The 13,403-nt window shown below is 43.2% G+C and overlaps 1 protein-coding gene across 6 annotated transcripts in view; it reads right to left on the bottom strand.

The window, feature by feature from the left end:
• RIPOR3 (RIPOR family member 3) overlaps positions 1-13,403 on the bottom strand; it is a 54,107-nt gene that overhangs the window by 11,751 nt on the left and 28,953 nt on the right. For all 6 annotated transcript variants that reach the window (XM_039382598.1, XM_027751861.2, XM_039382599.1 and 3 more), the window contains 9 exons: positions 10,376-10,522; positions 7,198-7,276; positions 6,796-6,819; positions 6,613-6,666; positions 5,733-5,882; positions 5,216-5,279; positions 4,791-4,834; positions 4,005-4,130; positions 1,868-2,013 (listed from right to left, as the gene is read on the bottom strand). In XM_039382598.1, coding sequence (XP_039238532.1) covers positions 1,868-2,013; positions 4,005-4,130; positions 4,791-4,834; positions 5,216-5,279; positions 5,733-5,882; positions 6,613-6,666; positions 6,796-6,819; positions 7,198-7,276; positions 10,376-10,522 — 834 coding nt within the window. The remainder of the gene's footprint in view (positions 1-1,867; positions 2,014-4,004; positions 4,131-4,790; positions 4,835-5,215; positions 5,280-5,732; positions 5,883-6,612; positions 6,667-6,795; positions 6,820-7,197; positions 7,277-10,375; positions 10,523-13,403) is intronic.

Consider the following 13,403-nt stretch of genomic DNA (forward strand, 5'->3'; position numbering starts at 1 on the left):
CTTAAACACAGCAGAGACACACAGCCGGGGTTTTCTCACACGCTGAAAAATTCCAAGAGGGGATTAACTCCCAAAGAAAATGAGTCACGACAAACCCTGCTCCCAGCTCAACTGTTGCCAACTCCAAAGGCTGTGATGGTTGTCCCAAATACCACAGACCTGCTGCTTTTGCCAGCCCAGAGCTGCACTCGGAGCTATCAGACACCACAGCCATCGAGGGTCAACAGCGTCGGGATTGGACTTTTCCAGAAAGTTCTGCCACAAATGTAATTTGCTGTGGAGATTCGGGCTATTATGAGGAACTATGCAATATCCCAGAATAGGGAGGGGCTTTCCTCGTACAGTCCTTTTGTAAGAACAGCTTATGTGCATAATTCATTATGGAAGCTACTGACAGAGAGGAAAGGAAGTGAGCAGATCCAGCAGCAGTAAGTGAAGGGACTGTCAGATGCCATTGGTGTGGGTTAATAACAAGAGAGTAGAGGTGATTTCTTCTGAGCACCTCACCAAAACACACCACATCCTGATGCCCACTGTCAGATCTCGAGAGGAAGAAGCACCATAAATGGGTGCAGCCAAACTCTGCTGGGTGAGTTTATTTCTCATTGACTTTGAGCAATCTGTGTGTTGGAAAATCATTTTCAGGTGCTGTGGGCAAGACACATTTTTCAGCCCAGTTGCAGGTACAAGTCAGCAGTAAATGTCAAGAACCACAGCATGCACAAGAGACATTCAGAAAACTGTGTTGATCAATAAAGCTTTTCTTTCCCCAGCCCCAGAAATGGAACCTGAAAGCTGTTTCTGCTTTTCCTGGAGAGAGCTTGGATCCCAGGTCAAAGTGGCCTTTCAAGAGGGTCCTTACAACAGAGGTGTGTTCAAAGGCCTCTTGGCCATGGAGGGCTGGGAAGAATCAAGGACTGCAGTGAGCCACACACAGAGGTACAAGAGAACAGTGCCCACTGTTTAACTGGGCACTTCACTAAGGGGCTGCATTTAATCCCTGGACAACAGTAAATGGAAACAGGTTAAAAAGTCTTGATTTGTTGTAGATGGTCCTTTCAGTGTGGAACAACAGTCCCATAAAGCAGAAACAACAGTACTACCTCAAAAACCTTGGTGAGTCTGGAGTGAGGAATAAGTTCCACTGCAGCATCCACAACAGTGAGAATTTGCTTTTAATAACATCAGTAATCCACTACAATAATCAACTTACAGATTTAAATTATAAAACAATTTAATAAATCACAGGCACCATGACAATGCTCAGCTCCTTTAAAAGCACATCTGTAACCAAGCTTCCCTGTAGTGCACAAACAGGCCTCGTATCCATAACTACTCAGTGCAAATATGAAGGTGCCAAGTTTTGGGAAAGCTTCATTTATAACAAATTGTGATCTGGTCAGAGTGATTGTTCTAAAATTTCAGCTATGTATTTTTTTCATTGTGCCTACAAGCTGCTACTTCCAGTTTCATTTCATCATCTTCAGTTATTTTTCATATTTTATAGATGGACATAAATTGCTTGGAGCTGGACTGAATGCTCACTGTGAAGAGGGGTGAGCTAAGTAAGGCTCACTAAGTCAGGCTAAGTCAGCTCCCATGGCTATCCATGGCTTTGGTAAGAGCAAAGGAAGATCTGATAGGTCATAGAAAGAGCTTGTGTCCTTTCCCCTGCCCTCCTGAGGACTGCTCCAACAGAGATCAGGCCCAGCAGCCGGGATGGCTGTGAGGAAGCACAAGGCTGTCATCTGTCCTGCACCTTGAATGGAGAGAGGACTGTGGGGGTGAATGCTGCTCACTGACATACTTAGGAGCCTTTGATCATTTCCAATGTTTTCTAGCTTTTCCCACTGGAAGCTCTACTTACTTCCAGAGGACCTCCAGCTGCAGCTTGATGGTGCCCAGTTCAGTGATGTCCACAATGATGGCCTGAGGCTTGGTTGTAAAGAAGTTGATGCTGTCACATGTCACGACACCAACTAGAATAGTGGCCAGTCCTCGCAGCTCTGTCACCTGCAGAGACAGACAAACACATCCAGTTTCATCCTACCAGACAGTCCTCAGTCACCTGCACAGAAAGGAGAACACCCCAGGCTCAGCTCTGCTCTGAGGCCTATAACAAACCAAACACTGATACTCAGTTCTAGGCTCCTAAACAGCTGTGAGCTGATATCCCCACAGGGAACAGCTCCCAGGGGGCTGGCAAAGGGGACACACAGAGCTGCACAGCACTTCAGACAAGGGAACTTGGTGGACTATGATTTTAAGAAAAATTAGTCTGTAATTCTTGCTCTAGTACTGGAACTATTTCAGTACCAGACTATTTCAGCTCTCAGTTGCCTAAAGGATCTGGAGACACAACTCTCTGCATCCTCTGTGACCTCTCTAACTGTCCTGAGCTCAGCAGGATCAAAATCAGAACTTGGGTCATTCTTTCCTCCAGCTCTGCAGGTGGCTCCAGGTTTGTTACCAATGCAGTCACAGGCCTGTGTTTTTCCCAGGCTGGCACTTTTCTTCTTCAGCTACTTAAAAAAAAAAAAAAAAAAAACAACAACCTAACTTGAGTATTTGCTACAAAAACATACTTCCAACTGAAGATCACATTGTTCTAGAAGTGCATGAAGCATCAGACTCAGCACAGAATTTTAGCACAAGTGCCTGAACTCCACTTTGGAATTAGTTCCTTGCCTACATCTCTTTTAAGAGCTGAAGTCATGCTGCTGGGCTCCTCTTGGAACACTCTTTGGCACTCATCAATTTTCTTCTCTGTTTTTTTAAACCTGCTATGTATTTGCACTGGGCAAAGATCATTAAGCACAAAGTGGAAAGAGCAGGAGGCTGTGGAGGACATTCATCAGTAGACTTTCATAAGTTGACAAAAAGAGTAAAACTATCATTGTCACACAAAGTAATACAGGTTTTAACGACTATTATGGGAAAACAGGGATCTGAATTAGCTTCTCACCTGATCTTCATTGTGCAGTGACAGTAAAAAAGCATGTTATAAGCACATTTCCAAAGGCAGTGCTGGCAAGATGCCAAAGAATGTCTCCTGTGTAACCCAGTTCTTGCTGCCAGATAGGAGGAGAACACTGCAATAGCTGCTTTAACACAACTGCCAAAACCCCAAACCCTGCACTGGCACAGTTTCCCAGTAGGACAGAATCCAGCACAGCCTTCAATCTCAGCTCCCTTCAGGCTGACAGGAGTCACGCTGCAGGGTCCAGCCCACTAGAGATGCCAGGTTACAGTGCAAATGCTGCTTAAGGATTAATTCCCCCTGCAAGGGAGGTGTCAGAACCAATGCAGGGGCAGCTGCACGTGGGGCTCTGAACACTTCCCTCAGTGTCACCTACGGCCACTGCACTGGTCCCTTACTGCCAAAGATGTGACCTGTTCCAAGGGATTTCTAAAAGAGTGTCAGAACTCTAAACAAAGATTTAAAGTACAGTTTGCAGCAGCACATAAATGCCATTGGTTCTTCACAGATATGGAGCATCTCTGCAGTAAAACACAACAAAACAGCTGCACTGCACCCGGATAAAGGGAGGTTTGAACCCCACACTCCAAACACACACAGGTGCAATGGTATGTTTTCTATACATTAATTTCTCTCTTTCAGTAGAGAACAGAACTATTGGTACTACATATACATCTGGGTCTCTACATCTAGACTTCATCCTAGAAAATCCCAGATATTGATCTTGGACATTTTTTAAAAAAACCCAACCAAACAAAAAACCCAAACCACAACCACGTCGACCAGACTCCAGACTAGGGGAAAGCAGATGCACTAATACAGTTACAAGGGCCAGAAGCAAAGGAAAACCAGAAGTACATGTCCCTTCACTAGACAGAACACGGATTAACTGCCATTTTTACACGGCTAGAAAAAGAAAACTATTTAAGAACTTTCAGAAACACTTGGTAACTTAAGAGGTAAGAGGTAAGTGGCAGAAGACGTGTTAACCCACTGATTCCAATCCAACCATTATACACCACACCTTAATTTCAAACTTCTCGTGGAGATTGGGTATAAAAATCTTCTCCTCCTCATCCCATGTCTGGCTGTCATCGGTCTCGATCTTGCCTTTCAACCTCCATTTCTGGCGCCCCAGTCGCACAAACACCTGGAAACCACAAAGAGCAAAGGATGTCGGGTCAACATATCCCAGAACATTCCCTTCAGTCCCTAGGCCTCTCACTGTTCCAGTCAGGCAGGAGTGAAGCCATCCCCTTGATCACCATGCACTTGGGAACTTGGATAAGGCTGGAAGATTGGAGACAGGAATTCAGGATGCAGGTTTTAACACCTGAAGCAGTGCCAAATGCCACGTCCCACCCATTCTAGAAGAGCTGCAGAACTACACTGCATTCCAAGTGTGGGGGTACTGGAATACAAGGCACACTGGAATTCATTGGGAACTGTCACAGGTAGGAGAGCACCCAGTAAGACACTAAGGTGCATTCAAATGATGCCAAGGGCAGCCTTCCAAGAAACAGGCAGCCACTGCTACATGATTCCAGGGTAACTCTGAAGACAGGTTGGGTTTCACAGACAATCACTGCCATCTTTTAAACCCTCCCATAACACCCAAATCACACCTTTCCCTCCCCAGCCCAGAGGGCACAGTAACTCCTGAATGTGCCGAAGCACTGTTCCCATCACAGCAGTGGGTGTTTTTATCACCCACTGCTCTCATCCTACATGTTCCACCCTTGCTCTCCTGTTCCTCTATTGCAAACTCACACCAGGAAAGTAAAGGACAATTAATTGCTTTATACTGCACCTCATACTGGTCCCCCGGGCAGAGACGTGCAAAGCCCACCAGCCCTGAAAAGAGAAGGAAAACTCCTAATACCTGTAGAGTTTCAGATTGCAATAAATCAAGTGGCTCTCTGGCCAATACCTCTCCTTTCCTCAGCTCTGTGCAGAAGCTATACCACAAGCCCAAGACACTCTTGAAAGGACAAAATTTAATTGAGCTGAGGAAAGAAAGCTTGTCAGCTTTTGTATTCAGATAGACAGTACCACTGCAGAACTGTTTTACAGCACTGAAGCAAACAGGAGTTTGCCAGAACTCTGTTCAGGGTATCATCCAGCAAGCCAGTGGAAGCAACTGGCACTGAATAGCTGGACTCTCAGTGGATCAGATTGCTACCTAGACCACAAAATCGACTGATGAGTCTTGAAGGAAAGAGGAAAGGAACTTACCTTTCATCTTCACGTGGAACTCTCCCAAGTGGACCTCCAAGGCCCCCTCTATGAAGCACATGTCCTACAAGAAAGACTGCACAGTCATCACAGTTGCAAAGCAGTGCAGAGTAGCACCTTCCCACATGGGCCATTTTCTTTAGAGGACTTTGGCCCTTTTATTATTTTAAAGGACACACAAACATTTTCACTAGTGGAGGCAGATACAGAGTCCATTCATACTACTTTTAAGACAGACAATCTTCCACAGAAGAGTGGAACTGCTTCAGCTGACCACTCCCAGTTATGTTCCATTCCTTGTTTTGTGAAAATAGCAAAGCTTATTCCTCCTTCAATTCTCATCCCATGCTTCCAGTGGAAGTCATAATGGACCTCAGTATTAAAGAATTTTTATGTTATGTATTTTATACATGGTTTTTAACCCACACCATTAACAAAAAAAAAAGCCACTAGCAAGTCCTAGTACATTTTTTGCTAAGAAGTCAGGTCTTCATTACAAGTATGTGGTATTTCATACCTCTGTGCACTCTTGGAAGTTCTTGTAAAGCTCCACTAGACTCTCTCTGGAGGCTTTGGTGGAAGGGGACAGGGAAAAGGCATGTTTCATGTTAGTGGCCCCATCTCGCAGCCTGCACTGGATACAATAAGCTTCATAGAGTTCTTCTACCTTTAGGATTTGGAAGATGGGGAAAGAAGGAACCAAAATTACCTTGGCATAATTTTAAGAAGTTTTGGAAAGGAACATCAGTATCTTTCCTGGCAAAAAAAAAAAACCCAACCAAATCCCTCTGTCAGAGCATTGCAGGGTGCTGCAACTCCTGCATTTTACAGAGTGCTACAGTTTGCTTTTCAATATCCCATGCTTTTTTCAGGAATACAATTAGCTCTGCTATTACCAAAGTAGAAGACAAGGAGTGGAGTAACACTTTTCTCATGAAAAATTTACTTGCAGAGCAGGAAACCAATTCCTTCAATACAGACTAAGCCCCCTCCACCATTAGCTATGCCAGAGGGGAGGTTCCAGTCCTTTGGAAGCAGCTGGCAGACAGCAGACAGAAACTCCACAGAACTGCCCCTTTGGCCCCTTGTGAGAAGGGGAGGGAAGAACATGTCAGTGTTCCCAGAGCAACATTTTCTGAATAAACTGGCAGAGTGTCCAAACTGGTTTCACAGGAAAACTCAGGTTGGGTCGCGCCCAACATTCAGCCTGAATAGAACCATTCAGGAAAATAAATAAATAAAAATCCCCTCCTTCGGTACAAAGAGTGGCTACAGCTTTCAGAGAGTCCCCAGCATCATTCCCCTTCAGATGAATTATAATTAAAGTGGTTTCCATTTAGCTAAGTCACTTACAAAGCAGTGTGAGCCTGACAGGTACAAGGTATGAACCCCCTTACCTTGCTTATGTGAAATTCCAGCTTTCTGATGTATCTCTCCACAGAGCGGATTTGCTTTTGAAGAGGAGAGACAGAGAGAGAAGGGGACTTGAGAAATTATTTCCTAAACATATCTGTAAGTTACACAGCAGACACATCATCCATTTTTCTCTATTTGCAGCATTTCATCCCCCATAGGCTCACCTTGTCCAGGTCATAGTAGAAAGCCTGAAAGAGAAATGGCAGAGGCTGAAGAGGAGAGCACGTGTATCTGTACCTATTAATGATACTTTCATATGTACTGCCAGACTCACTATCTTAAATTGCACTAAATTGAGATTACAAACATTGACCACTGAGCAGACACAAGGAGATATCATCCCAGTAAAGAAACAGGATCTGAAAAACACTGCTGGATGTTGAAAATGAGAAATCTCCAGTTAAATTCTCACATCTAGGGCTACCTTCCTTGGGAAATTGCTGATTGTAATGCCTCACTGGATCCCACCTCAGCATTTTAAATGGAAAACTCCTGGGAGTCCCAGGTGGGAGAGAGCATCTACTTTTGTGACTTTATTTAAGTATTTGACATTAAAAAAATCTTACCAATCTGGAGTTCCTTTTTGTATCTTTGTGTCGACCAGAGAGATAATCTAATTCAGCCTGATGTGCTTCCAGGTATTCACTGGAGAGAAAGAAAACCCACTGTTAGATTCCTCTGGTACATTCATTAGAAATTCTTTGGGTAGGTGTTTTCAGCAGAATGTTATGAAGCAACTTCCTTCTCCAGAAGACTTCCCTTGTTTTACTCTCTTGAGATGTGAATGGCTACAGGGAAATGGGCCAAGAGATGACAAAGGCTGGTTTCCATAGACAAATACTTGTTCTGAATGCCAAGCTGACCCTAGAGGAACAACTGTACCCCACACGTACCAGAAGATGGTTACTGTCACCCAAAATTTAAAGATGCTTTACATTAGGAATCCTCCTGACTCCTTTTTCCTCTGACAAGCTGTGGAATGCTGCAGTGCAATGCAAGGCCAGCATTGCTGCATGAGTGTACATGGCATATACACATACACACTGCACTCAAACTTTCACAGGTTCTTGTTTCCCTTCATTTAAAATAAATCATTCAAATGAAAGATGGGCTTTATTCTAGAACTTGAGGCAAAACAAAACAGACAGTAGAGCTGGTAGTACTACTAAAGGCAAGAAGAAAGGAGGGATTAGGAGAATAGCAAGTTCTAACACATAAACCAACTCACAGATCTTTTCAGATTTCTCTGACTATTCCTACCTGAACCTTTCCTGTCAGTTCATTTGTTGAGAAAGTCTCTTCTGCAGTTACTGAGGAGAAAGAACCAACCCCATCTTACAGAGAATTGCAATATGGAACACTTGCCCTACAAACCCAAGCTCACAGAAGTGCTGCCCAGGTAAGGAAAGGCAGATGCCATCAGCGTTTTAGCAAACAGAGCTCAATACCACATTGAGACAATTCCTTGATGCAACCATTACTTTTTCCAGAACAAGACCTATTTTGCAAGGTGTGAAGCACTTGGTGCCAGTTGGCTTCTACAGAGTTGCTTGCACACATGGGTTGTGCCTTAGGAGTTTCCACAGGGCCTTAAACTTTTTCTGCTGAGACCATCGTCTTCCAACTTTGCTTTTAATACAGAGCAGACTTAGGTAACTTTTTCCTCTTACGTTTAAGAGGGAGTAAGAGTCACCCAGTAAAGGCTACATTATTAGACACAGGCTCTGAGTAGTCAAAATAACCTCATTTTAGACAGCTGCACTTACTCACATTTGCTTTGATGCATTTCATTTTCTTACTGTTTCAAAACCAGTTCCCCCAAGACGCCCCATGTCTCCAGCATTCAGCTGCCTGCCCTTAACACTTGCCACTGACAGCTCAATGCAGAAGTAGCCAAGGCTGGTGACAGAAAAGTGTTCACTTACCTTTCAGAAAAGCTTTGTCACTTTTAGATTTAAGTATGTTGGAATTACCAGCCTGATGGAATGGCACCCAGATGGTTAACAGAATAAAGAGTTATTTTCTATAGCTATAAAGAAACAGGCATGTAAAAACATGTTCTGCACTAAAAATCCAAGTCACTCCAGCACCAAGTGGACTTTGTCTGCATCTGCTTAAAATTTGGACTTTGCATTGCTATTTGATACAGTTGTTTTCTGTAGGTTACTTCAGTCAATTAGTTGCTACTCAGTTTTGGCAGGAGGCTGATCCTATGGTATTCACTGCAAAACTGGGAACAAATTCTGATCCACTTTATGGTTTCTCCTCCCTAAGCTCTGATAAATTCTAAACTCTGCAAAAACATTTGGTTTCATAGTTTCTTTTAAATCTAAATCCTCTAATAAGACGTTGGTGGATATTTTTAGGGCTAAGACTTCATAGTCTTTTACTGGACTAAAAATGTGACACATCTGACTTTACAATGTATTATTACAGTGCATTTTACATTCTTTGCTTAAGAAAACAAACTCTGACCAAAATTAATACAGTAGCAAAAGTTTGGGGACAGCAGCAACACACGTGAAGGAACTGTTAGTAGGATGCCAGCAGAAAGAGCTACAGGGTTTACACATCCAAGAAAAGGTATTTTATCTTCTGATAGGAGCTGCAGGGTGTAATTGAAGCTCTGTGATAACAGATGGACCCTTCAACATCAACTGTAATGCTTTAAGATGTGCATTTTTGTGTTACAGGACCTGGGGACTCCGTTGAAGGCAGAGCAGTGTCGGTCACCCAGGGAGGCACAGCCCTTGTGGGCTGCTCACCCATGGCCTGTTTGCCCATTCAGCACTGAATAATATCAGTGTTCTCTGAGGTAACTGCCACCTTCCCCAAAGCCACAGGACCCTGAATTCAGGCTCCCAGCCCACCCTTTGGTCCCCATTGTCTGCTGCAAACACCCCACACCAGCCAGCCAGAGCCAATGAGCACGACTGGTCTCTTGCCTTTACACCCCAGTCTGCCCTGATGCAGCAGTGGCTGTGCAGTCCACTCTGATAAAGGCTCTGAAATAATGCCACATTTACAGCAAAGTAATGTTATTTACATTTCCATAAGGAGATGGAGCTGTACTACAGCTCTGCTTCATCACCTTGACACAGCTGAAATTTTCAGGTGTACCTGCTTAGACTTCCCTTACAAGACACCCAGAGATGACTTTTGAACTTCAGGCTATAATTCCACTAAAGAGGGTGAAAAAAAGAAACAAAAAGCCACCCTGACACCTCCACCCCTCCTAGAATAGCTAATTGTGCAAGTGCTCCCTTATTAGTATAGGGACAATAGAAATGGTTGAGGAACCAGCCTCCCCACTGTGTCCTTGTAGGGCACACCCTCACTTGCACTCGATTTTAATTCAGCTTTTTGAGTCAAAGCAAACTCCACACACTTCCCTCTCCAGAAACTTTCTGCCAAGCACTGCCCAGGCCTGGCTGTCCCATCCCTGCCCTGCCACCCTGCATGCTCTGAAAGCCTCCCTTCCTCACAGGAGCTCAGCTGCTCCCCAGGAGATGGACAATCTCCCCACTGAGTTCTACCTGTCCCTGGGGAAAACAAAAGCATCAGAGCACTTTGCTTGCAAGCAGACTGAGAGTGAATGAAACTTGTTTTACAAGGTCCCCAGTCAGTGTCTGGGGAAGCCACCACACATGTTTAGAGATGCCAGATGGAGACAGAGCACAGTGACAGACAGACTTAAGCAGCATGACGAGGTGAGGCAAATTGTAATATTTAAAAAGTCCTTACTTAAGTCCTTTCTTCAAAGCTTCAAAAATTTTCTTCACCTGCAGTGGCTTTGGATCCCAGATCAGTGCCCCCTTCTGCAGGGAATTATAAGCCTTGGGGGGTTTCAGAGACATCCTTGATCTCACTGAGCTTCTGCTGAGAGACTTTCTGTAGAAAGAGAAAAGAAATACAGGGAAGATGCAAACCCCATCACCTGGGAGAAGGGAGATGCCTAACCCACAAAGCTTCCAGGCTGCAAGTTGTATGCCCAACTCCATAGACATTTACTCAAAGAGCAAAGCCTTTGGACACACAGGGAATACTTTCACAGGTGACATCAGAAACTTCACACTGCTGGCAACTGCTCAAGGTCTGACTGATCAAGCTCACATAAAAATCCTTAGCAACAGCCATTCCTCTGCCTGCACTCCATCCCTTTAAACCATGGCTCAGAGCCCCACCACGGTTTTAAAAAGCAAACTACCCAGCCTAGATTGCATACAAGATAGAATCATCAAGGTGTATTTTCAGCATCTAACACCTCACTTAATTACTTTTAAAAGGAACTACAAAACCAAAATGAAATATTGTTTCTAAGAGAAGTCCCACACAGGATTTTTTGTGCCAAGCTACAGAGTGAGAACACTCTGAGCCATTACTTATATATATATATTTACATAATTTAAACCAGAAAAGGAGCTCTCTGCAGATGATTCCTGACTGGTTTACCTCTATCTATACACTCCTCTAAGTCTTGGCTATTTTTATATAGTTTTGTTAATAATGCCTGTAAGTCAAGCTTCCCCAATCTACCAAAGCAAACCAAACCAACTGGTGGCTCTCAGAGAAGCTTTCTTCCTTCTCTCCAATCTCTATCCTAAATTCAACTCACCTGGAGAAATTACCAACTTTAAAAGGCTTTACACTTAACCACTGGCTGTTTTAAGTTCAAGGCATGTGACTGGAGGCCTAAGGAGATTATTGAGCTTGGTGATTAAAGCCCAAACCCAACACACCTGAGAGCTGTCCCTGCTCCTACTATAGAAACACTTGAGTAACTACTTTAATTATCCTCATCCACTTGACTCCATTTTTTAACATATGTTCTGCAAAAAATCTGATAAATTAGGTGTTGCCAAACTTTACTGGATATTTGATTTCTTCACTACCATGACTATCTTAATTTTTTATGATGGCTTAATGTAAAGTGTTAATTAACCAAACCATTTGGAGCTCAGGTTACCTATAACAAGGAACACAACTCTTAAATTAGAAACTTACATTAATATTACTTTTCTTTATTAAGATAATGAATGTTTGAGTATTCCATGCAAAGTGAGAGGGTTCCAGCAGGAATAACACTGGAAGGGACAGTCTAGCCAAGAACAGCAGTTGAAAGAGTCTCCTAGAAGGCTCATCACTTAAAATCTTTTCATGCTAATAAGAAATAGCATCTCATTCCATGAGTTAGAGTACTCTCATTGGCAAGATACCATATAGAACAGATAATTTCTGTATTTTGAAATTAAACAGACCAAATTACTCCTGGGTTTTGTTTCATTTTGGAAAGTAAAGGAATTTGAAATTTACCTTCAGATTTTGGGAGTGCGGATCCTAAATTCGGGAAATCATTTCCCTTCAGTTGGAAGTACAGCATCTAAGTACTGCAACCAGAGAGGCTGGGATTTCAAACTCCCCCTTTTCCTCAGCATCTCCCACTGACTGCTGTAGCCCATAGGAGCACTGATGTAAGAATCTCATTTTCACACATTTCATACAACAGTTCAGTGGCTGATGTGGGCCTGCAGGGCCCAGTAGCTAAAAGCTGGATGCTGTGTTGCTGCTTTCCCTTGTGAACTTCATAATTTCAGTATCAGATTTCCCACTTTATGGATAACAGTAATAATATTTACTTCCTGTGGAACCCATTGTGGAGAAATACGAAGTCGTGTGTCTGACTGAGAGGCTCAAAAGGAAGTTGCTAAAGGAAAGCAAAAGTATATTTAGCATCTGTTTAAGAATGTCCATGTGGACCTGATTTGTGTGTCATCCTTTGGACAGACCTTGCACAGGGCCCCTGCAAGCTCCTGCTGTGTTTTGCAACAGTGCCTGAGGGAGAGATAAGTTAGGAAAGGGTGATTAAAAAATGCTGGGGAAAGCTCTCATGTTCACTGGGCTGTGACTGAGTGTCTAGTACACAAATCTTCCTTATTGCAGTGATTCCTGAGCAAAACTGTCTGTCTAAACACTTACATAATGAAAAGCACCATCTTAAAAATGCATAAAGAGAGGCATTTGGTTAGAAAACCTTTGCAGCAAGAAGTAACAGGATAACCTGAAGGGACAGATGAACTCCTCTGTCTGGAGCACTCACACCCCTGCTGCAGACACAGCTGTTCAACACTGCTCCTGGTAGAGCCTTTCCCTGCTAGAACTCCCACTCAAAGCTCAAGTCTGTTTATATCATTTGACAGAGTTTTTCTCCAGATCTTAGTGATTGGTGTGATTTTAGATGTCTGATCTTTGCTTGAGGTAATATTAATTTTCAGTTTCCACAACAAATCAGTTAATTCAAATTGAAGAATTCTTGATGGCATCACAATCATGCTGGGATTTCATTTTTTGCTCCTACTTTACTAAGCTGTGTTTAACTAAAAGTTTGATTCAGTCATTTGGTTCTTTGGTAAGATATTTCATTACATGAGTCAGGTATTTTCCTGATACATAACAGGATTTTTCTGAGCACAATATTCCTAGGGGCATATTTCCCAACACTTCTATATGATACTGCTAAATGATTCCCTTTGGTATTATTTTAGCATGCACTGGCAGTCATATTAATTTTACATTTATGTATCATATCTACTAAAAGCACTCAACAGACTTTACAGGATTGCTGAATTCAGAAAAAGCACTTCTAGTGGAAAAGCTGCAGTTACCTACACAGAGCAATGCTGCCCAGCAGCTTGTGAAAAGCAAAATGAGAAGATCAGTGCAGGATGGTTTAGCAATTACAGAGCCCAGCTGAAGGCTGGGCTCAGCCTTGGCT

Source organism: Pipra filicauda, unplaced genomic scaffold, assembly GCF_003945595.2.
Source record: "Pipra filicauda isolate LSUMZ 115617 unplaced genomic scaffold, ASM394559v2 scaffold275_size1018216_pilon, whole genome shotgun sequence".
Taxonomy (NCBI): Eukaryota; Metazoa; Chordata; class Aves; order Passeriformes; family Pipridae; genus Pipra; species Pipra filicauda.